Source organism: Psammomys obesus, unplaced genomic scaffold (genome assembly GCF_907164565.1).
Source record: "Psammomys obesus unplaced genomic scaffold, mPsaObe1.curated_primary_1811, whole genome shotgun sequence".
NCBI lineage: Eukaryota > Metazoa > Chordata > Mammalia > Rodentia > Muridae > Psammomys > Psammomys obesus.
The window spans coordinates 22778720-22801896 of NW_026595981.1; the positions used below are offsets into that span (position 1 = coordinate 22778720).

General features: G+C 54.5%; 2 protein-coding genes across 2 annotated transcripts in view; one reads left to right on the plus strand and one right to left on the minus strand.

Annotated features, from left to right (window-relative positions):
• Thra (thyroid hormone receptor alpha) overlaps window positions 1-11263 on the plus strand; it is a 21713-nt gene extending 10450 nt beyond the window's left edge. The window contains exons 2-9 of the mRNA XM_055619490.1: window positions 746-1097; window positions 3402-3469; window positions 4194-4294; window positions 7369-7516; window positions 8036-8241; window positions 9062-9208; window positions 9679-9937; window positions 10462-11263. Of these exons, the coding sequence (XP_055475465.1) occupies window positions 1045-1097; window positions 3402-3469; window positions 4194-4294; window positions 7369-7516; window positions 8036-8241; window positions 9062-9208; window positions 9679-9937; window positions 10462-10712 (1233 nt within the window). The 5' untranslated portion in view covers window positions 746-1044 and the 3' untranslated portion in view covers window positions 10713-11263. The remainder of the gene's footprint in view (window positions 1-745; window positions 1098-3401; window positions 3470-4193; window positions 4295-7368; window positions 7517-8035; window positions 8242-9061; window positions 9209-9678; window positions 9938-10461) is intronic.
• A 2737-nt stretch (window positions 11264-14000) lies between these two features.
• Window positions 14001-21263, minus strand: Nr1d1 (nuclear receptor subfamily 1 group D member 1). The gene is made up of 8 exons (XM_055619488.1): window positions 20692-21263; window positions 17720-18058; window positions 17372-17460; window positions 17105-17249; window positions 16121-16764; window positions 15635-15820; window positions 15120-15330; window positions 14001-14493 (listed from the first exon to the last, which is right to left on the minus strand). Exons 1-8 carry the CDS (start codon window positions 20720-20722, stop codon window positions 14294-14296), a joined length of 1845 nt encoding a protein of 614 aa, XP_055475463.1. The 5' UTR covers window positions 20723-21263; the 3' UTR covers window positions 14001-14293.
• Between the last annotated feature and the right edge of the window lie 1914 nt (window positions 21264-23177).

Genomic DNA, 23177 nt, shown 5'->3' on the forward strand with positions numbered 1-23177 from the left:
GTATAGTGAGTTCCAGGCCAGCCTGGTCTGTATAGTGAGTTCCAGGCTAGCTAGAGCTACACAGTACACAGTGAGACCTAGTCTCAAAGAAAAAAAAAAAAAAAAAATCAGGGGGTCCAGAGCTGGGGTTTCATAATTGCTCAGGAAGCAGTTCTCATTTGCTTTTGTTATCTCTCTCCTGTAAGACACTAGTGTGGGCTAGGGATAAAAGCCAGAGGTAGATCACTCGCCTGACATGTACAGGGCCCTAAGAATTCCCAGAGAAAACACTAGTGTTTACATTCATAATTCCTAGATGCAGTCCCTGCCCCCTTGCCTTTGTGGACACTCCTATGCCAGTATTGCAAACTGCTTGTCTCTGATCCCCCTATTGCCCTGGATCCCTGATAAAGCCTAAGAAATCTCTGCTGAAGTTTGGTGACAATAGCTAATGTTTAATAGGGCCCTCATAAAGGGCTCGTCATTGGCTTGAATGTGAGTATTGAGACTTGTCACCTGCTGCGTGGATGACCTCATTCTCTTCCCTTTCATTCCCCCCCCCCCCCCGTGTCTGGGGCCTTCGTTGCAGCTCTCCAACTGTACCTGTGATATGAGGTTATTCTGGTTCTGTTCCTATATCTACCCTCTGCTCCCGCTGCCATTTTGCAAGAGGCCCCTGAAAGCTACTAAATATTTCCACCAGGTCTTGCTCACTGACCCATTCCTGTGGCAACTGCTTACCCCTGCATCTCTCCTCTCTCCACAGGTGTCTCCAGACAGTACGAGACTCTGAAGACTGCCCAGCCCCTAACCCAGCTGCATTTACCAACCGAGCTTGCCCCTAGCTCACCCACCTGCCACTCCCTGGCCCCTCCCACCACCCGCCCTCACCCCGCTGGGGTACAGGGCATGGTGTGAAAGGCTGAGTACAGAGGCGGGCACCATGGGTGCTGTACCCTAGGGCCTGGGTGGCGGGGGGTGGGTGGCCTGTGGGCGTGGGGGGGGCAGTGTGCCCACCCCAGTCTCTTGGCGTGCTGGAGGGCATCCTGGATGGGATTGAAGTGAATGGAACAGAAGCCAAGCAAGGTGGAGTGTGGGTCAGAGCCAGAGGAGAACAGGTAATGAATGGGTCTGGCAACTCGGTAGCAGCTACTCATAGCAGCAGGCACGGGTGGCTCTCTGGGCAAAAGAGGCGGTCTCTGATTCAGACACTGACCTTTAAGCAGCCCCGGAGCTGGGTATGAGGGCATGCTCATAGGTCTCAGGGCATTAGGCACTTGGACTGAGAGACACTTCAGGTGGCCCCTTCCTTGGTAGTGTTGGGCAGCTTCAGATGCCCCTCACTGTCCCCACTCCATTGCTGCCCTCACTGGAGCGTGTGTGATCCCCATGGCCTTGCCATCTCTGCTTCTTCCTCCCGGTGCATTCACCATCTGACCACAAGCAAGCATGCTGTCCACAAGCCTTGGTGCACATAACATAACATTTCCGGGCACAGGCACCAATAACTATTGGTCACAGCCCACACATATTTTTGGAATCTATTGGAGACCCCACACGCTCTTCCTCGTTCATGGTCAAAGGTGGGGTACCGCCATGGAGCTCCTCCCAGGAAGTAGACGTGCACTCCCAACTATGAAGGCTTTGCTCACGCATGGAGGAGGCGTTTCATCGGCACTGCCCTATGTGAGCTTAGAGGGTCCCTGCCTTCCCTATCGGCCCCAAGTGGCACAGGGATCTGTCCCATTTGGCATGGTGTCCCAGCAGCAGGGTCCATCCTGTGCCTATAGCCAGGGAAATCATCGTAGGGGTGGGGTGCTCTGGGGAGGGGTGTAGCTGGCCGTTGTCTAGAAGACCAGATCCTGAGCCAGAAGACAGGAAGCTTGGCCAGGCAAAGCCCTGTGCCCAAGACTGGTTCTTTAGAAATAATAGGTGGAATCTGTGGCCATGTAGGTAGGGTGCTGGATCAGAAAGCCCCTTCCCCGAAAGCCCTGCTCTCACGCTTGGAATTATGAGACAGGCTGTCACCACGTAACTGTCCCTTGACCCTCCTCTATCTCCCTGCCCAGGCTTCTGGAAGAGCCTGCTCTTAGGTCTTATAAAAAGATAGAAATGAGGTTCCTAGTCCCCCTGAGTTGAGGTACCTCAGCTCTTAGCCCTCCCCTCCCCCACGGCTACCCGCCACCTCGTGGCTCTGTGTGGAACTGCACCCAAAGACTCTGAGTCTGGCGATAGCTGAAGAGCCAAGCAACTGGCCTGCTAGGGACCTGAGTGGTCTGAGTTTCCCTGCACTCACACAGCCGTCCAGAAGTCGGGAGGCGAGAGTGACCTTCCAGCCTTGTAGGAGCCAGACAGGGTTAATCCCCAGGGTGTGTGATGCACAAGGCTGTCTCTGTCTCTGACCGTGACCCTGGCCAAGGTCACTGTGTCAGTGTGTTGGGAGCCGCATCAGGCTCTAGGAGGAGGGGCCGTGCAACCTGGCACACACAGGGTGGGTGTGGGAGGTTATACAATCCTTGCATGCGTAGAGGCTTATGTAACCTGTGTGTACTGAGGTTATGTAACACGTATGTGGAAAGCCTGGCAACATATATGTGCGGTGGCCTAGAGTCGCTAATATTACCTTGCACAGGGCAGCTCAGGGTCCTTCCTCCCGGCTGATTCCAGGCATCACAGTGCACGGATGGCACCTCGGTTATCTGGTTTGTTAAACGGAGGCCGTGAACAGGGCGGTCCTGATATTTTCAGTTAGCGTGCGTCAATTTAGCGTGTGTGCACGACCTAAAGAGTGACCAACCAAGAGGTTCCCATCGGAGAGAGAGGGATGGCAACTGTTAGGTGCCCGTCCAGGGGGTTCTATAGCACGCGGGTACATCCTAGAAGTCATACCATACGCTGGAGACTGCACTGAGAGTCGCATGAATTTGTAGCTCTGAAAGCTTATTACCATACTTGGCTTTATGCTGAAGGCTGCATAGTCATTCACATGCGTGGGTTTCATATTGCATATATATATATATATATATATATATATATATATATATATATATATATGCATTCTAAAGGTTACATAGCTTCAAGAATCTTCCAAAGAGCACTTCAGCATATGTGGCATATATTAATGGCCTAACTATGTGAATGTCCTGTGTGTGTGTGTATATTTTGGGGTCTCGCAACAATACTTGTCTGTGCGAATGTGTTGGGGCCCCATCCAAGCCCCTTATCTCTCCTGTGCAGCTACCGGATGGCTAGACCCTTCTAAGCTTTGTCAGCTGATATAGGGGTGGGAGGCAGAAGGGGGGCATAAGATGGAGAAAACCAGTCCTGGGGGGAGGGGATGGGGATGGGGTGTGGCAGCCCCTTAGATGAAAAGGGACTTCCCAGAGGCGATTCTGTGATTCTGCCCACTTTGCCCCGCACAGTGCCAGGTCACCAGATGGAAAGCGAAAAAGAAAGAACGGCCAATGTTCCCTGAAAACCAGCATGTCAGGTGAGCCTCCTGGCTATGTGTCCCCCTCTTCCTACCCTTGCCCCTGCAGAGGACACTTGGCCTCCTCCAAGGCTAGGCCTGGACCCACTATGTCTCTGGAGGGGACCATTGACAGAATGTGGGTTGGATTTGTACGGGAGTGAGAATGGTGATTCAGAACCTGTCCTGGCCTTTGAGGAGGATTTAGGTCAGGAAGGTCCTCTTTTGCCCTCTTATAACCTCTTCACCGAGGGTTCCACCAGCCTCAGGGTGTCTCCTAAGCTGAGGTGTTTCTCCTCTCAACCCACTATGCTATTCTGTCACTTAGATGTAATGCTGGAAAAATAAATAAATAAAGCCCTAGCCAGGCCAAGTACAATGGCACCTACTTGCCGTTATAGCTGTTTGGGAAAGTGACATAGGAGGAGCACTTGAACACAGGGGTTCAAGGCCTGCCTGGGCAACGTAGTAAGACCCAGGCTCAAAAATAAATACATGGAAGCGGGGAGGGGCCCTGCATGGACAGTCCAAAGAATGAGGATGTCTGAAGGGAAAGAGAGGGGTAACCTCTCCCCCCCTCCTCCCGCCACAAGTCTCCAGGATTTTTCCCTTTCTGTTCTGAGATAAAGAACCCTTCGATGACACTGGGCTGGGAGATGAATGAGAAAGGCAGAGTTGGGTGGGCACGGAACGGCGCTCCTCTGCCGGGCTCCACCCCATGCCTCCACTTTCTGCCCCTCCCCAGGGTATATCCCTAGTTACCTGGACAAAGACGAGCAGTGTGTCGTGTGTGGGGACAAGGCAACTGGCTATCACTACCGCTGTATCACCTGCGAGGGCTGCAAGGTAGGAGCGGATCATCTCCTGTCCCTCTCCCGTCGCCCAAACCCCTTTGGGTCTCTGCGTCTGGCACAGCAGTCTCTTTAGATATGTAAGCTAAAGCGTTACCGGACATGTCATTCTTCTTCTCATCCATTTGTTCACGCTTAGTCCTTGCCGTGGTGACACTCGTGTGCCATTTGTCTAACCTCTGTGAGCCTCAGTTTCTTCACTGATAAAATGGGGATAATTATGCTAACTTTATTACAGAGTTTAATAAGCGAATTAAATGAGATAATTCATCAGGCGTGGCTTTCTGTAACTACAAAGGGATGGGGGAAAGGGTACGGCAGAGGTAAGAATTATGACTTTGATAGAGAGTCTTTAAAATAGTTCCAAGTACCTAAGAACACTTAGGGCCAGACGTCATCCATCCTTATAGTGTGTTAGGAATAAGGGTTGTAAAGTCAAGTATAACTCCAACACTTGAGAGATGGAGGCACAATGAGTTCAAGGCCACCTTGGGATATATAGTTGGTTCTGGGCTAGCCTCAGCAACATAGGAAGACCCTTTCTCAAAAAAAGCATGTCTGGCACGGTAGCACACACCTTCCATCCCAGCACCCTGGTAGCACAGGCAAGCTGATGCCTGAGAGCTGAAGCCAGCTTGATTTACCAGCCAAGGCTACACAGCATAGACCCTCTCAACCAACAAAGAAAGAGCGGGGGTTACGGTTCACGTCCTCCTCTCAAGCTATTTGCAGTCTGCCCAAGAAGCAGCCTGCAAACAGGAATCAGCACCTTTCAGAACCTGGATCATGGAGGTTTGAGGAGTAGGCCCCCTGAGGGGGCAGGGGCTGCGCTTGCCACACAATCACCAGTATGCGAGTTAAGACCCCCAGCTTCCACACAGAAAGCCAGGCATGGCAGCGTATCCGTCTGTAATCCAAAACCGTGATGCAGAGACAGGAAGTCCCTCAGGGCATACTGGCTAGCCTGGCTAGCTCCTCAGTAAGCGCCGTAGTGAGTCCCTGTGCCAAAGCCAAAAGGAGATCAAAAAGGTGGGGAATGATCGAAGAGGATGCCAGATGTTGACCTGCTACCACACACATTCACGCACACACACACACACACACACACACATGCACACATGTGATTCCTGGGTCACTTGTACTTCTTATAATTCAGATTCCCAAGCTGCATACATCCCTACTTAGTCCAAACCTTAAGGTGGCTGAGCCCAGGAATAATCTGCTTTTAACAAGATTCCCAGGTGCTCCCGAGTACCTGAAAAGATGAGCATCTGAGCTGAAGGGTCATGATGGGGACGTAGAGGAGAAGATGACCAAAGGTTCTTTGTAGCAGAGGGTCAAAGGCCACAGGACTTGGAAAAGCCTATAGATTCAACCTGTTTCAGCCTGTATGGCTTTTCCGGGACCACAACCTCCTACAAATACAGGTCTTTCCAGAAAGAGATCATTTAAAAGTGAGTGAAACCAGGCATGGTGATACATGCCCATAGTCCCATAGTCAGAAGATGAAAGCAGAAGGGTCAGAAGTTCAAGGCCATCCCTCAGCCAAATAGTGAGTTTAAGGTTATCTGGAGTTACATAGGACTCTCTCTCAAGCCCAGACGTTGGTGGCACCCTTAATCCCTGCACTCAGGAGGCAGAGGCAGGCAGATCTCTGAGTTCAAGAGGCCAGTCTGGTCTACAGAGTGAGTTCTAGGACAGCAAAGTCTACACAAAGAAACCCTGTCTCAGAAACAAAAACAAAGCACCCCTCCAAAAAAAAGCTTCCCTCAAACTAACACACAAAGGCATACACACACAATGCGGGACCTTGACGTTTGTCTTCATGTCAGCCAAACCAAAACCCATTGAGATTCCAAGTTTCATAACAGTGTTCCTGGAAATAACAGGATAACATAGTTGAGACCAAAGATGTCAGCTTCAAGGACATCTACGTTCCCGGGGAACATCCTCCCCAAACAGAGGTGCTCCTCTCCACTTCTAGTGTTTGCTTTTGTAGGTTTAGAGTGAGGCCCAGCAGTATCTTGGTGCAGTAACTTTAACTCACCTCAGATCTGGACTCTCAGACTTCAGAGTTTCCTCCTGAAGGCCCAGTTCTGACATCGAGGTTAAATGTAACAGGCGTGAAAGGCACATGCCACGAGAGAGGCATATGCCACACGTCTGTCACATAGTAAGATTCAACAAAGACTAAAGCAACAAATTGAAAAAAAAAATTATAAGCTGTTAGTGTTCCCACACTCATTCTCTTGAATATTGATCTTCCTATTTCATAAATCCCATCTGCACGGGTGATAGGCAAGATACTGTAGATGAGAATGCTTTTGGGATCAGCATTGCTTTTAGAGTCGTTAAGCAAGAAAGCCAAGGTACTAATTGGCCTTTCTAGGGCTGGCGATGCAGCTCTTGTTAGTTGACTGCTTGCTGAGCGGGCACAAATCCTGGGTCCCACGCCTAGCACTGCAAAAACCAACGGTGGCAGCATGTGTCTGTAATCCTGTCACTGCAAAGGTCAGAAGGTCAAGGTCATACTTGGCTACATGGCCAGTTTGAAACCAGCCTAGGAAACCAGAAACATGTCTTGAAAAATATATACTTTTTGTTGTTGCTTTGCTTTGCTTTCGAGATAGGTTTCTCTGTGTAGCTTTGGCTGTCCTGGAACTTGCTTTGTCGACCAGGCTGGCCTCGAACGCACAGAGATCCACCTGCCTCTGCCTCCCAAGTGCTGGGATTAAAGGCTTGTGCCACCATTCCCCAGGATAATACATTTAAAAAAGTTATTTAAAGCAGACTAGTAAGAGCTCATAGAATGTCACTCCAGGGCAGGCCCGATACTGCCTACTACACCACAGGCATTTCTCATCCCTCTGCAGCCCAGGGTTAAGGGCATCTATTTCTCAGGTCTTTTGGCCCGGCAGGGGTCCAGCAACCCTGGGCCTACAAATGACCTGAACACGCTAGGCGACACTTGCTTCCCTTACCCCACGCCTACTCGATGCTCTGTGAGGTTGCGGTCAGGAGAGAGAGTCTTCAGTGATGGAACCCTGCTCCATCTGCCCCACCCCCTAGGGCTTCTTTCGCCGCACAATCCAGAAGAACCTCCATCCCACCTATTCCTGCAAATATGACAGCTGCTGTGTCATCGACAAGATCACCCGGAACCAGTGCCAACTGTGCCGCTTCAAGAAGTGCATCGCCGTGGGCATGGCCATGGACTGTAAGAGGCACCCGAGGGTCAAAGGACTTAGGGAGCCGTGCGGGGGCTGAGCACAGTCCCTGCCTGGGTGCCTTCGGGGCAGGGGTGATAGCCAATCCAGGCTGGGCTGATCCTAAAGTCTTGATCCCAAATCCCGAAGGAGGTAGAACTCCCATGGAGGCGTGATGCTTTTTGCTGTTTTGAGGGCCTTCGAGAGGGAGCTGTTGAGTAAAGACTCCCAACCTAGCAGGGGTCCTGCTCCCCAGGGAAGGCACCTCTAAGTGGGGACATCCTCGACTGTGGGTTGGGTGGCAGGGTCAGCTAGCGACTCCCCGCCCCCCCCCCCCCCCCCCCCCAGCTCAAAGCAGAACACGTGGTTCCTTGGGCCACCTAGCTGGCGTTGATTGCTAGCACCCGATCGCTAAGTGATTTGGGAAGCCACTTGACCTTTGGACCAGAAACGTTCATTTCTGAGCATTGCAAAAAGTGTTGCGGGGCCGGAAGGGCTGCCGTGCAAAGTGTCTTTTGGTCTGTCAACAGTGGTTCTAGACGATTCCAAGCGGGTGGCCAAACGCAAGCTGATTGAGCAGAACCGGGAGCGAAGGCGAAAGGAGGAGATGATCCGATCGCTGCAGCAGCGGCCGGAGCCCACTCCGGAAGAGTGGGATCTGATCCACGTTGCGACGGAGGCCCATCGCAGCACCAATGCCCAGGGCAGCCATTGGAAGCAGAGGCGAAAATTTCTGGTAAGAAAGCATTGCTTGCCTCTCCCGAAAGCCTCTTTGGCTTAGTCCAACCCAAAGCTGGCGCTCTGTACCCGCTGGCAGTTCTGATGTGGTGTGTACATGCCGATGCTTTCTGGCACCTGCTCCCACCTCATCTAATGGGGTGCTAGGTGAGAACCAGCCTTACCCTTCTTTGAATTTCAAGGCAGTGCTAAGCCACGGGCCTGAGGGCCTAGTCACCTAACATTATTTTGAGATACCTGAACGGCTCCCTCCAGGCGTTTGTGTTGAACCCTCACAAAACTGACTGCCAAGTGGATGGTCTATTTGGAAGGAGATGGACCAGTGGGGCCTAGTTCCCTGGCAGAGGGTGCCAGGGGATGGAAAATGTACGAAGAGAAAGTTCCCCAACACCAAGCAGATGTGTTTGCAAAGGACTGATTGTGTGACTCTGGCCGTACTAACATAGCTGTGCTAGGCCTCTGTCTATGAAGTGCTGGCGGTCCTGTCTTTCATATTGATTTGTGCCAAGGATTATGAGGAACAGGTAGACAGCCTACAGCCTGGAGTCATGCTTTCCGTCATTGCGGCTGCATCTCTATTACGGTTTATTAATCACTGTCCTCACAGTTATCAGCGTTAGCAAGTTCGAAGTGCTTGCCCTGGTCTACCCTCTTCCCCCTGAAGCTGCAGCCTTGAGGGCAGGATGCAGCCATCCTGCACAATCACGCTGTGCCTTTTCCCCCCAAGCTGACTTAGAGCTCCCCCTGGTGGGCAGGGAATCCCAGAGAGCGCTTGGAAGGGGTCTGCAGCCCTGGCTGACCCCCTTCTCTCCCTCCAGCCGGATGACATTGGCCAGTCACCCATTGTCTCCATGCCCGACGGAGACAAGGTGGACCTAGAGGCCTTCAGCGAGTTTACCAAGATCATCACCCCGGCCATCACCCGTGTGGTGGACTTTGCCAAAAAACTGCCCATGTTCTCCGAGGTGAGTGGCAGATGGAAGGAGAGACTCTCTCGGGGTAACGCAAGGTCACGGAGACTCGCAGGGGTGTTCCTCTGGTGTTCTTTGGACGGGGAGTAACTTTTACAGACAAGTAGATATTCGGTACATGAGTGTACACACACACACACACACACACACACACACACACACAGTGACCATTCCGCCTCCAGGCAGCGTGACTCATCTCTTCATTCTGCATAGCTCTAACTGGAAACAGGCTCTTGCACTAGCTGTGGGACCCTGGCCAAGTCACCTACGGGCCCTGCACTTGAGTTTTTGAAAGGGACCTCAAGAATGACGGGACCTCACTCTTAGACATAACTGTGAGGTGTGAGCACAGTAGTGCGTAGGCGGGCACGGCCCAGTGCACCGTTGCGGTGGGGGGGAGATTGTGATTCCGGGCGGGCACTGGGAGGATGTGCTGAGTGGTCCGTGGTCCTGCTGTCCCGCAGCTGCCTTGCGAAGATCAGATCATCCTACTGAAGGGGTGCTGCATGGAGATCATGTCCCTGAGGGCAGCTGTCCGCTATGACCCTGAGAGTGACACCCTGACACTGAGTGGGGAGATGGCGGTTAAGCGGGAGCAGCTCAAGAATGGCGGCCTGGGTGTAGTCTCTGACGCCATCTTTGAACTGGGCAAGTCACTCTCTGCCTTTAACCTGGATGACACGGAAGTGGCTCTGCTGCAGGCTGTGCTGCTCATGTCAACAGGTATCTCGCCGTGGCTGAGAGGTTCCGGAAGCTCTCAGGGGGGCTCTAGAGTATATCTCCATCCCAGGCTTCTTGCTTGCCCCCTTCCTCCATCCTGCATGGGTACTGTCTCATTCCTTCCCTCCCAGGCTCCCTCTCTGCATCCCAGATGATCCTTTGAACCCCACTTAGCTGATGCTCATATATGGATTTGCCCTCATGTTTAGTCTGACCACCAACCCTCTCTTGGCCCATTCTTCCTCTCCTCCTCTGTCACCAGCTTCCCTCTGTTGTCAATGCCATCTTTCCATATCTCTGCCCTCCTTATGGATCACTTCCTATCCCCAGGCCCTCAATGTCCCTCCCAGAGCCCCAGTCACCTCTTCCTCCTGCTAGGTGGCTGCTCCTGCCCACGTCCCTCAGCCCCTATTCTCTTTCGCCCTCGGCCTCCCTGCCTCAGTGTCCCCTTCATGCCCTCCCCCATTTTTTCTCCTGTGTTTTTCTCGGCCCCTTGGCATTCACAAGTCACGCCTCTCTCCCTGCAGACCGCTCCGGCCTGCTTTGTGTGGACAAGATCGAGAAGAGTCAGGAGGCGTACCTGCTGGCGTTCGAGCACTACGTCAACCACCGAAAACACAACATTCCGCACTTCTGGCCCAAGCTGCTGATGAAGGTGACTGACCTCCGCATGATCGGGGCCTGCCACGCCAGCCGCTTCCTCCACATGAAAGTCGAGTGCCCCACCGAACTCTTTCCCCCACTCTTCCTGGAGGTCTTTGAGGATCAGGAAGTCTAAAGCCTCAGGCGGCCAGAGGGTGTGCGGAGCTGGTGGGGAGGAGCCTGGAGAGAAGGGACAGAGCTGGGGGCTGAGGGAGAACCCCCCCACCTCTTCTCTCCTTCCTCCCATCCTTGGATAGATGCAGCTCCCACACACCCCTGCACTGCCCAGTCCCCTCAGAACCTCCAGCCCTCGGACAGGGCAACAAATGAACTTGCTATGAAAGACAGTCTGGGAGGCTGGAACCTAAGTCCTAGAGTTTCTGGGATCCCAACCTCTAAGAAAGTAGGGGAAGGGAGGAAGAACTAAGAGGGACAAGCCATCTTGACTATAGGGTCAGGAGGAATGAGGAATAGGGGCAGATGCCCTTACTCACCCCTATACACACAGGAGAGCCCTGCCAAGTTCCTTGGCCTAAATTTCCCATCAGGCCACAGGCCTCTACTTCCCCAAATACCTGGGTCCTGGGTGCAAAGGACAGCTTGGCTTGGTTTGGCTCCTCCCCTGGAGGCTAAAAATGGTAGTCATCCTAACTGCACTTTGGAAACCAAGCAAGGGGAGAATATAAATGAAGAAAAACTAGACAGAAAAAAAAAAAAAAGACAAAAAAGAGAGCGTTAGAGAGAGCGAGAGAGAGATGATATTAAGTTATTAGCTGAGGCTGGCCCAAGGGGAAGGACCCCCCCTTCCCACCCCCATGCACTTTGAGAGCTGCCCTTCCAACCCCCAGAAAGGAATGTCCCTAGCAGACCTACAAGGGTAGGGGCTGATCCGAGCTGTGAGGTGACACAACAGGGTCCTGGCACCCCTCCTTGCCCTGCCCCCACCCTTGTGCCCCTTTGGCACCATAACCCCAGTACTTCCTCTGCTCTCTGCCACTCGTGCCCGCTGAGTTCCATCTACCTCTCACGCTGGATGCCAGCTGGCCCCCTCACCAGCCTGCCCTGTTGCCCACACAGCTCCCCCTTTCAAGTGCCCAACCCCAGGGGCCTCCTGTCCCCCTCCTCCTATACCTTGGCATCCACACAGGAAAATCTGTGGCCCAGACTCCTTCCCTCCTCATATCCTGCAGTATTAGCTACAATCCAGATGCTGCTGCGTGGGGGGGGGGGGGGGGGAGTGGACATGTGCGTCTCCCAGAACCTCCACCCCTGTGAGACTCTTGTTTCCTGTCTGTCTTCTGGGCTCCCTTTGTCCTCTTTACCGACTCCCTCGCTGCACTAGCCCAGACTTAGGGCAGGTTGGCGTGCCACGGGAGTGTTTCTATCAGTGGCACTTAGTTAGGGCCCAGGGGAGGAGGCAGTTGGCACTCCTCCTGTTTTCTTAGAAGCTCTTTAGGCCAGCCACCCCTCTGCCCCTGGGAACCCTTTTCCCTCTTCTTTTCTAATTCAGGGACTTTGGCTTGAGCCACCTCCCACCCTCTGGTGAGGAGTGCTCTGTTGGTCTGCACTTGGGTGAGCTGCCCCCCCCCTTCCTCCCTTTGGCTACAGCCCACTCCTCTGCAGAGAGAGAGGGAGGGAGGAGGTGGCCCTCCTATGAGTGGGAGGGAAGGGAGGAGAGGGGGAAACAGCAGACCAGTGGCCCTGGGCTCAGGGCTGCATGTCGGCAGGGATGGATGGGTGGACATAGACGCCCCCCGGAAGCCATGGGGAATGGGGCAGGGGGCGGGGGAGGGGTGCCAGGGCTTCCCGCGCTTTGCACTATTGGGGCAAAAATGTCTTAAGCAGTGGGGAGCCTGCCACCCCACTCTGACTCTCAGCCTGCCACAGCCCCTACACACACACACACACACACACACACACACACATATACACACACATATACATGAGGAAGGCAATGCTTCGCTGTCCCCAGGGCAGTGTCCTCTGCCACTGTTCAGGTGTTCCAGCTGGGCAGAGGGCCTGGAGGAGCATCTCCTGTCACCTGCGCATGTGCCTGCCTCTGGGCCACCTGTGCTATCTTTGTCTCTATCCTCTTTCTCTCTCCTGGGGTCCTGATTTCTGTATTCCTCCAGTCCCATGGGTAAACCCTCTCACACTTTCCTCCCATACCTGGGGGCCCAGTGGAGTTCCTGACCTACCTGCCTGCTGTCTCCCCCCCCCACTTCCCGTTCCTCTGGCTCCACTCCTCCCCCCCACCCTCCATTCCTATTCTCAGCCATTGGGCATGGCCTCTGACAGGCACTTGGGAATCCCGCCCCCTCCCTTCCCCAATCATATGAGCTGTGAGCCCCTTCCCCTCAGTGATGTGGAGTGTACGTGTGTGTTCCCATGTGTGAATGTATGAGTGAGTACATGTCGTGGGAAGGAGCTAGAGAGACTCAGGAGTGCCACGCACCCGCTCTAGAGAGGCAGCTGTCCCAGTCCCTGCTGTGGAAGTGGGGGACAGGGCCCTCTCCTGGGGGCCATTGGTGCTAATGGGGGGATGGCCTTGGCATGGGTGCTTAGCATGCCTTCCCCCAGTGTTGGCCCGGGGCACTAGGGCAGGCCGGGTGGAGCAGCAGGTGCAGTATTGGTGGGAGGATGGGTTGCTGGGAGAAGGTTGGGAGGGCCAGGCCAGGACAAGGGGGTGCCAGAGCCATGACCACTACCGTGCCCCTACCCCTGCCTCTCCATCTCAGTATTCCCCTCCCATCACTTATAACACACATACCTCATCCAGCCTCCTCCCTGCTCAGACTTGGGGAGGGGGGGGGAGGAGGATCCCCTCCCCCTTCCCCGGGTGGTGGGTCTACAGGGCTGGGAGAGGGCAGGGCAGGGCGTGTGGCAGACACCGTCCATAAGGGGGAAAAAGTACGTCCTGCCCTAGGAACTCCTGGGTGGAGGAGGGGATACTACCCAGAGGCGCTACTGAATGTATGAGAAGCTGGTGCTGGGGTGGGGGGAGGGGGGGCCGTGGCTAGAAACAGGGAAGGAGATAGGTTCTTTCCCCAGAGACGGGTGGGACCGGTAGGGGTGACTTGAGGGGCTCCTACTCCTGCCCCACAGTTGACAATCAGTATGTCTGTTATGTGCGATTTTTCACCCCGTTGTGTTTTGGGTCAGGATTTTAAAGAAAGATATTTTTATGGTAATTGTTGCTCGTCTATTTTACTATATATTTATGTAATAAATATATGATGAAAATAACCCCCTCGTGGCCACCCCCCCCCCTTAGACTTGTGTGCTGTTTCCCCATATCCTCCCATCTGCTGGCAGAGTACCCACCCCACAAGCTGACCAGATGGAGAGGTGGCCCCCCCCCAGCCTTGGCAGCAGTCCCCTCCACCCCCATCCCCCCAAACGAGCACACATCACAGAAGCCAGCTCAGCTGTGAACTATTGGATTTGAGACAGGAACTGAACAAATTGGGGAGCCAGAGGAGGGCGGGAGAGCAAGAGTGGTTTAAATAGAGGAGGACGGGGGAGCATGGTGCTGGGGGAGGGAGGGGAAAGAGTTATTTACAAGAAGGCTCAGGGGGCCAGAGGCTCATCTTGGAATATTTTATAACAATATAAATAAGATTCTGGTTTGCTTTTCCTTTTCGTCTCGTAAAGGAGAGAGAAGTGCAGAGTTCGATTCTGTACAAGGGGGCAGCGGCAGAAGGCCGGCCGGGCGGGTCACTGGGCGTCCACCCGGAAGGACAGCAGCTTCTCGGAATGCATGTTGTTCAGGGTCCGCAGGTCCGGCAGCTTGAGCAGCAGCTTGGTGAAGCGGGAAGTCTCCGAGGGCCGGTTCTTCAGCACCAGAGCCCGAAGAGCCCGCAGCAGCGTCTCCTGGAGCTGCTCCACCGAAGCGGAATTCTCCATTCCCGAGCGGTCTGTGGGGAAGACGACAGCAGTGAGGCAGGCTCCCTGAGCTCCTCTTCCTCTGACGAGGACACGGAGGTCTGCAAGGACCTGGCAGGCGAGGCAGCCTCTCCCTGAGGCCCCTTGGAGGGCAGATGGGGAAGGAGAAGGAAGGTGCTCCTCCTCCTCCCAGGCCTGTGCCCCGAAGCGGGACATGCCCAGATGCTGGGAGCAAGGCCACAGGCTGGCTACCTCCCACCCCTCGAGACCACCCTTCTACCCTGGGCAGGCCACACATGGCCAAGCTCCCTTGCTCTTTGCTCTGTAGCTCCCTCTGCCTGGGATGCCCTCCCCCTCTCTCTGCCTGGCAATATCTTGTCCCTTTGAGGCCCTACTCAAGTATCACCTCCTTCCCCAGCTCTCCCAGGCAGAAATAGTTGTCTGTGCTTACTCGGTTCATGCTTCTACTGTGACACTTATCTCACTGTTTTATAATTAGTCGGGCATGAGTCTGTTTCCCCGAGCTAGACTGTGTCTGAATCATGTCTGTACCCCAGTGCCCAGTGCAGGGCCTGGCATAGAGTAGGTACTCCATAAAAGGTATGTTGAATTGAACTGCGTGTGCCTCCTCCAGGGTCAGGGGAGAGCTTTGGCCTACCTGCAGACACCAGCACCACTGCGGTGAAAAGGCCCAGCTCCTCCTCGGTAAGCGCCAGGGAGTTGAGCTTCTCGCTGAAGTCAAACATGGCATTGAGCAGATCGCCCATGCCCATGGCGCTGAGCTCCTGGAGACTGTAGGTTGTGCGGCTCAGGAACATCACTGTCTGGTCCTTCACGTTGAACAGAGATGCAAAGCGCACCATGAGCACCTGCAGGGGGAGTGAGCAGCAGTCACGTAGAGTGAGGTGGGAGGAGCAGCTGCCCTGTGACCCCTCAGGGGCGTGGCCTTAGACTGGGATCCAGGTAGAGGTGCCCACTAGCTCTGAAATGTCCATTTAAACAAAGGCCATCTGCATCTGTCTACAGGAGGGGAACAGGGCATCTCAGGTTACTCTGATGCCCTGAGTTTAGAGCAGACACCAGCTTAGAGGACGGAAATCCCACAGACCCAGAGGCGGTGGCAGAGGGGGACCTTCCCACGGTCAAGAGCAGAGAACGTCAAGTGTTGCTCACCTCGAAGGTACCGGCCTTAAGCAGGGTCACCTGGTCATGCTGGGAAAGGTCCCGGAAGCCGGGGATGTGCTTGGCGAACTCCACCACCTCCCGCACAGCAGGTGTGAAGCTCATAGAGAAGTCTTCCCAGATCTCCTGCACAGTCCGGCCACTGCGTCCATGGGGATACATGTTCATGGGACATGCCTAGGGGGAAGATGGAGGAAGGAGGGGGATGTCAGCCAGGCGGGCTCCCCTGGGCTCCCCAGTGGGACTGCTGTCCAGGTTCTGCCTGGGCTAAGAGCTGTAGCCCTCGAGGATGGGCCTCTCACCTAGAATAGCAACCAGCTGCCAACTGGTGATTAAGGATTCCCAGGCAGAACCCAGACGTCAGGGTAGAATGTCCTTTCCTGTCCACCCTCAGACTCCAGGAATACCGGCTGCCTTACTCTAGGTCCAGTCTTCCAGGCCCCCTCCCTCTCTCCACACTTGGCTCCATGCCCTCACCAGCAGAACATTCTTGGTGTTGCCTTGCCGTAGACTGTTGGCAGGTGCCTCGCCATCCGGGGCCGAGTATGGGTGGGTGGGGCACAGACGATGCCCGTTGCTGTTGGGTTGGTGGCAGCTGTGGTGGGCAGGGCCAGAGGGCCAGGTAGGAGGGTAGGAGGAGGGGCCCTGGCGTAGACCATTCAGTGCTTCGTTATGACGCTGAGCGGCCAGGATGTTGTTGTCGTTGGGGGCAGGCGGGCAGCCCTGACTCTCCCAGTGGTGTGGAGTAGTAGCTGAGGGGCTGCCTGATGGGTGATTGGCATTGAAGTTGCCAGGTGAGGTGCCTAACTTGTCATGGGCGTAGGTGAAGATTTCTCGATGGGCCCGGGCCACCTGGGAAATCACATCCTCCACGGTGGGCTCGGGACTGGGGGACCTGGGTGGTGTCAGCTGCTGTGGAAACTGAGAGAAGCCCACCAAAGGTGCTGGGGCTGGTGCAGGAGGCGGCGAGGGGCCCACGGAGCCTGAGGTGGGGTGCGGAGTAGGTGAGGTCTCTAGAGGGCACAGGCTGCTCAGCTGGTTGTTGGCCAGGTTCATGGCACTCTGCATCTCGGCAAGCATCCGCTGTTTCTCTCTCTTGGGGATCCGCCCGAAACGGACAGCTGCAATGGGGCGAGAGGGGCGTCAGGAAGTGCTCACATACTCACGTGCCTCTCTTCCTTCCTTCCTCGAGAAAGGGCAAGACCCTGAAGGCCGGGGTTCCACTTCAAAACTGACACCAACAAGGCCACACCCACTCAAAGGGTGTGCTAGGAGATAACCGGGGAGACGGGCGCGTGTTTGTCCCAGAGGGTCACACATGGGCACGCTCCGTGTAAATGACATCCACGGGACCCCGTGTCTCAACGTGAGGCTCTTTTTTTATAGACGGAGGGATGAAGGCAGAAACCGGGGGGAGGGGAGGAAATGGGGTGAAGAGGCGGCATGGGGACACTGCTTTACCATCTCTGGACATGCCAACGGAGAGGCACTTCTTGAAGCGACACTGCTGGCAGCGGTTGCGATTGATGCGAACAATGGAGCAGTTCTCATTCTTCAGACACCGTTTGTACTGGATGTTTTGTTGGATGCTCCGGCGGAAAAAGCCCTGGAAGGCGGGGGCCGCTAGTGAACACCTTCATCTAAGCTGACCTTGTACGTCTCGGGTGGGGGCAGGGAGAGGGAGGGAAGGCATCACCTGCCTGGGTCCTCAACCCCAACCCGCCTCACCTTGCAGCCCTCACAGGCATGCACGCCATAGTGGAAGCCCGAGGCCACGTCCCCACACACTTTACACAGCAGCACCATGCCATTCAGCTCTGTGGGAAGAGACAGGCAGAGGGTAAGCAGAAAGGCCTGAGTGGCCTGGGACGCTTTCCAGGCTGAAGATTCTAGGCAGGAAAAGCTGAGGAACACTCGGGTGACCCCACTGGACTGGACTGGACTGGACAGGAGCTAGCACAACTCTTAAGAGAAATTCCAAAGGCCACAACGTAGACCCCAGAGTAACTGTCAGATGGAAACCAACTGAGTCCTGGCTCACTTCCCTTCCCCTAAATCACCTGGGCATTTACTCACTGGTGATGTTGCTGGTGCCTTTGCTGGGGGACACTCTGCTGCTGCTGTCTTCCATGGCCACTTGTAGGCTTCCTGGGGGGCTCCCATTATAGAAGGAGGAAGAGGAGGACAATGATGATGCAGACGAGGGAGAGCTATCATCACTGAGGCTGGGTGGCACGTTCCCAAAAGAGCGGGCAGGGTCCTGGGTGAGGGAGCCAGTGGGCGATGGTGGGAAGTACGTGGGACAACCTTGAGTCAGGGACTGGAAGCTGCCATTGGAACTGTCGCTGTAGAGGGACTCCGGGCTGGTCCGGCTCGGGGAAGAGCCACTGGAGCCAATGTAGGTGATAACACCACCTAGTGAGAGAACGCAAGAGGAGAGAGTGGCTCAGCCACCACGTCTGCCGTTCAGGGGTGCCGCGTGATCATTACCACAACACTGTTCCTCTGAGGAGTTAGCCACAGAGAACCCCTAACCTTAGAGTGATAAGCAAGTCTCCCATGCTAGATATGGCATGGTCAACCTAGTCAGGATGAGAAACACTCTGTCACACGCTATGTGTAATAACTTAGTCACACACACGCAAACACCCTTGGCCATTTCTCTGCACAATATATTTAACCTCTGCTTTGGGTGTGAGGCATAACTCTACCAGGCACCTCATACCATGGGAACCCCTGCCCTAGATACTTCCCTCCCTGGGGGAGTATCAACAGCAGCCCGTGACTTAGTTACAAGGGGCAGACTTGGGGACAGGATGGGCAGCTGACAGCCATTCACAAACAAACAAACAAACAAAAAACCTAGCCAGCAGGACTACACCGAGACCTAGCCAACTGATGGATGCCGGAGCATGAAGGGTAGCTAGCCAAGAGTTAAGGGGATAGAGGTTGTACATGAGTACAACCTTCCCTTCAAACCCAAAGCCATATTCTCACAGAGCACTGCAGGGAAGGGCTCTTGTTCGGTCTAGCTCCCCTGGCCTCCAGGAGATGAGTCACAGTGACTCTGAGGCTAAGAAAGACTTAGGAGATCCGCTCCAAGACTTAGGTGAGTTTCAGGAGATGAAAGGGTGAAACAAACTGTCCGGCCTGGAGATTTAGGAATTCCCCTTTCAGGTCCCAGCCAGGTGATAACTTTAGCTCAATGGTCACTCGGGGACTTTGTCCCTCCGGTTACATTGCCAACCAGGTGGTTCTGCTCCCGTGGTATTTGCAGAAGACGGGGGTGACTTGCCTGCCACACCTCGGCCAAGGACTTCGCCTGGCCTGCCTTGGGTGGAGTGGGAGAAGGGAGGCTCCCCAGACATGTGTGCAAGCTGACACATGCCACGCCACTGTGTCTACAGAAGCACATGTCTCCCTCACCCACTGACACACACTAAACTAGGCAGGGCAACCTTAAAATAGCTCAAGGTTGGTCAGGGTGAACCCGGCTGCCTGTAAAATAGTTGCCGAGTGGCTAGGTGGCTACAGTTTCACTGCGGGGGATGGGTTATTTATGTGCACCTAAATGAACTTGACCTAGTTTATCTATCCTGAAAGAGGGCATGAGAAAGTCATTCAAAAAGTCCTCCAACTCTGAAGTGAGGGTCACTGCTCAGAAGACCCTAGTTCTAAAGCGAGATCCATATCACTACCCATTTTGCTTTTCAACCCTACAGGAAACCAACTCTTCTCTCTTGGTCTCGGTTTTCCTTTCTGTGAGGGGGGGGGGGGAGAAGAAAAACCCAGTATGATGAAAAGCAGTATGGTGTCCACTTTGATTCTAAGATGTTCATGTTTTGGGGAAGAAGCATGGCAGGCAAAGAGATAGTTGGGGCACGGTGAGACTTGGAGACTGCACAGGGAAAAGATGGGTCTAAAAGCAACAAAATGAGGTAGGTGCGATAAAATCAGGAGACTGAGGAGACTGTGGCGTGAGGTTTGGCTGAGTCGCATGAACTTGACGAGTCAGGGGTGGCCCCATCTCACTCAGGGGTCGGTCACCGAGGGTGAGAGGGCTAAGGCAGTCTGGGAGGAAAAGAAGGCAGGCGGGGGCGGTGAGTCAGCCCAGCTTCACCCAGATCTGGCAGAGCAGGGCGGGGCGGGAGCCTGGCCCTCAGCTGGCCTCACGTCCCCGCTCCACGTGTGCCCCTCGCACGTGGCTCCCCAACGAGGAACCCCGGAACTCGAAGCACCACCTTCTCCGCTTCCCTTCTGTCGAAAGCAAAACCCGCCTTCCCCTCGCCCCTCCCCGGAGTCCTGGGTCGTAGGCTGGGCCCTTGAAACCGTTCTGGGCCGGGACAGCAGAAGGGAGGAGAGAAGGGAACACGCGTTGCTCGGGCAACTCGAGGGGCGGAGCTCATTATGTAACGAGGCCGGGAGGCAAGGACCAATGGGACGGCGGCCACGGCTTCTACTGAATGAAAACAAATGCAGCACGTGGGCCCGGCTCTGCAGCCATGTGAGCCCTCCCCAGGCTAAGGCACTGTGGGTGCCCTGCCTGGAGGTGAGCCCCAAGCACCCGACTCCTCCACTGGAGCTCCACACTGCCACTGAGGATTCCCCCTGCAAGATCCGACCCATTCCCTCCAACCCACCAGCCCGGATCGCCCCACTGCTTCCCAGACTCCCCGGAAGCAGGCTAGAACTGGAGGAAAGGGACGAGATAGGTGGATGGGTGGACAGATGGGGACGTTTCCAGAGATCGCTTCAAAGCACTCGGTCTCCCTAAACTCCTCCACTCGCCACTCGTCTCCACCCTCTATTTCATCTGTCCAAAATTCAAGTCCCTCGGACTCTGGGGACCTCAGGGGAGTGGTGGTGATGGTTTCGGTACATTCCCAGCCAGAATCACCCCCTCTAGAAATCCTACTTCGTGGCTCTCAGCACAGTGGCAAACACTGGCCAGAGGGAATCCCCAGCCCCTTGCAAAGTTCCTCTCATAATCCGTGGATGGAAATGGGAGGCAGTGACAGAGCGAGGATGATAAGAATCTCAGTCAGTACCTGTGTTGTTGTTGGAGTCCAGGGTCGTCATGTCTTCACCAGCCGAGAGCGGTCATTCAAACTGGACCTTGACACAAACTGGAGGTTGCGATGGCCTCTCTCGGCCCCTGGGCAACGGCTGAGGGAGACGAGTGGTCCCCGCAGTTCACAATCAGGTTCCAGGCACTGAACAGTGAGGTCTTGGGGTGGCTATACTGCAGCCCTGCAGAAGGGTGAGACGCTCAGGCAACCGAGATCTGATTTGCATGGGAAGAGCAGAGTGAGTGTGTATGAAGAATCGGTCTGCAGCAGCAGTTTTGGCTATAAGGTAGCAAGGAGAGTCGGGTCTCTGCAGTGCACCGGATGCCACTCCTGAAGGCTCCGCAGCGTAGCAGGGTAGCGAATCTGGAGCTCCGGGTGCAAAAGTCCCAAAGGGAGAGAAGCTGCAACCAGGAAGGAAGTAGGTGATGGAGAAACAAGGCACCCAGACGCAAAGAGAGACGTGTGCCCTGCTACGTTCCCTCAGCAGTAATATTTCACTCTGCCAATCTCAACCGCCTTTTGCCTCAGCCTTTCCCTGGGACAGAAGGCTCTGCGCAGGCGCCAGCAGCCCAGGGTTCCCGGGCCGCACGCGGCACTGGAGCAGGTACCATGTGATTCCAGGGAGCGCCTCGTGCCCCAGTGACACACTTTTCCAGCAGCCGGCACGTTGAGCTCTTTGCGTCTGCGCACCGCGAAGACTGTTGGGATTTGTAGTCTACTGACAAAGTGGGCGGAGTGTGTATATTCCCCTTTTCTGCTCTGCAAAAAATGCTCGATGGCAGCGGGGAGGAGCTGAAAGTGGACTGGGGTGGAGTTTTCTGAAGAGTCAGGGTGGCGTGTTTGGAAAGCCTTGTATGGCAAGGGCATGTGAATTCCTCGGGAGGGCCTGGCAAGCTTTACTACTCCATGGAAGATCAAAGCTAAAGGGCCCTTTCTGCAAACCTAGCAAACGTGAGTGTTTCACGTGATTGCAAAACTGACCTCGCCTTGAGGTTATTGGTGACAAAGGGGAGAGAGACAAGCTGGGGAGGGAGATTTCCCTGAAGGCAAGAACTTCAGCTGTTTTTTTTTTTTTTTTTTTTTTTGGTGACAAGGTGAGAGACAAACAGTATGACCCCCTTTCCCTTTTACAACCCCCCCCCCCCCCCGTCCCCGTGCCCCAGGAAGAACACAGCGGGGGGGAGGGGAGGACGGAGTGGCATAGCGCGGGGATATCCCTTAGGGACTCCCTGTTTGCTTATATGACACCACACTGCCCACTCAAGTGACTTAGGGGTGAGTCATTTCCCTTTGTCTGGGAAATAAAAAGGACAACAGAGGGAGACTTCATGGTGAAAGTGCTTTGAGGTCCTAATGTAGACGGGTCTGACCCCTGCAGTGCTTCATGGTAGCAAATAGAATCAACAGGTTACTAGAGAGGTCATGAGGATATCCCCCTTCCCATTGACAGGGTATGGTGGCTCATGCCTGTAATCATTGTACTTGAGAGTCTGAGACAGGAGGATTGCCATAAATTTAAAGCTGGCTTGAGCTACATGGCAAGCTACATAGAGGGTGAAGGTGAGATCTTTTCTTCTCTTCCTAAAGAAGAAATGGAGGGAGTGGCCCAAGGGCAAGCATCCATTCCTTGTTTTTTGTTTTTTGTTTTTTGTTTTTACGAACATCCCCGAGAAAATGGAGAGATGAGCGGATGAAACAGCATCTTTCTTTCAGAGATGCAGTTGTCCTTGGAGTAACACACGGCTCTGGAGAAGAGGTCTGTCCTTGAGGGCGTGGGTTCTAAGGAGAGATGGGAGCATCCTCCAGCCACCAAGTAAGTCTAAGCCACGGGCTCCTCTCCCCAAGCCCCCAGGGCAGCCACCTAGGAAACAGAGAAAAGCATATAGGACAGGCATGGTGGCTTAGCCCTGGCTACTTGGGAAACTGACCCAGGAGGACCACTTGAGCCCAGGAATTTGAGAATTAAATAACATAAGACCTTCACCTCAAAGTTGGAGCAAGGGGCACCAAGGAAAAATAAAGCTGAGAGTTAAGGCCAGTGGGTTGGCTGGGCAAAAGGCTTAACCACTGGCCATCTGAAGGTTTGGCTTTAGCTCTGTTCCCTCGCACCTAACAGGCTCTGGACAGACGGGAAGCAGGCTTTTCTCTGGTCTGCCCTGCCCCTTGGGTCCAGAACTAGGAAGCTGCTGCAGAGTACCATGGGAGGAACTGGGAGGAGCTAGGGCAAACAAGGCAAGAGGCTTTTCAGGAAAACTTGGTTTTGCAGTCAGCCTGCACTCCCTCTTCCCCACTAGACTGTGTGCAGGGAGAAGTAGGAAGTGAGGGCCTCTGTCCCTTGCCTTCGTGATCGGGTCAGAGGAAGAGGACCCCACCCAGGTGTCTGTCAGGGCTGCTCAAAATCCAAAATCGGACCCTCGGTGCTGTCTAGGCTTTCCACCCTGTCTAGTCCCAGTACTGCCTTAACA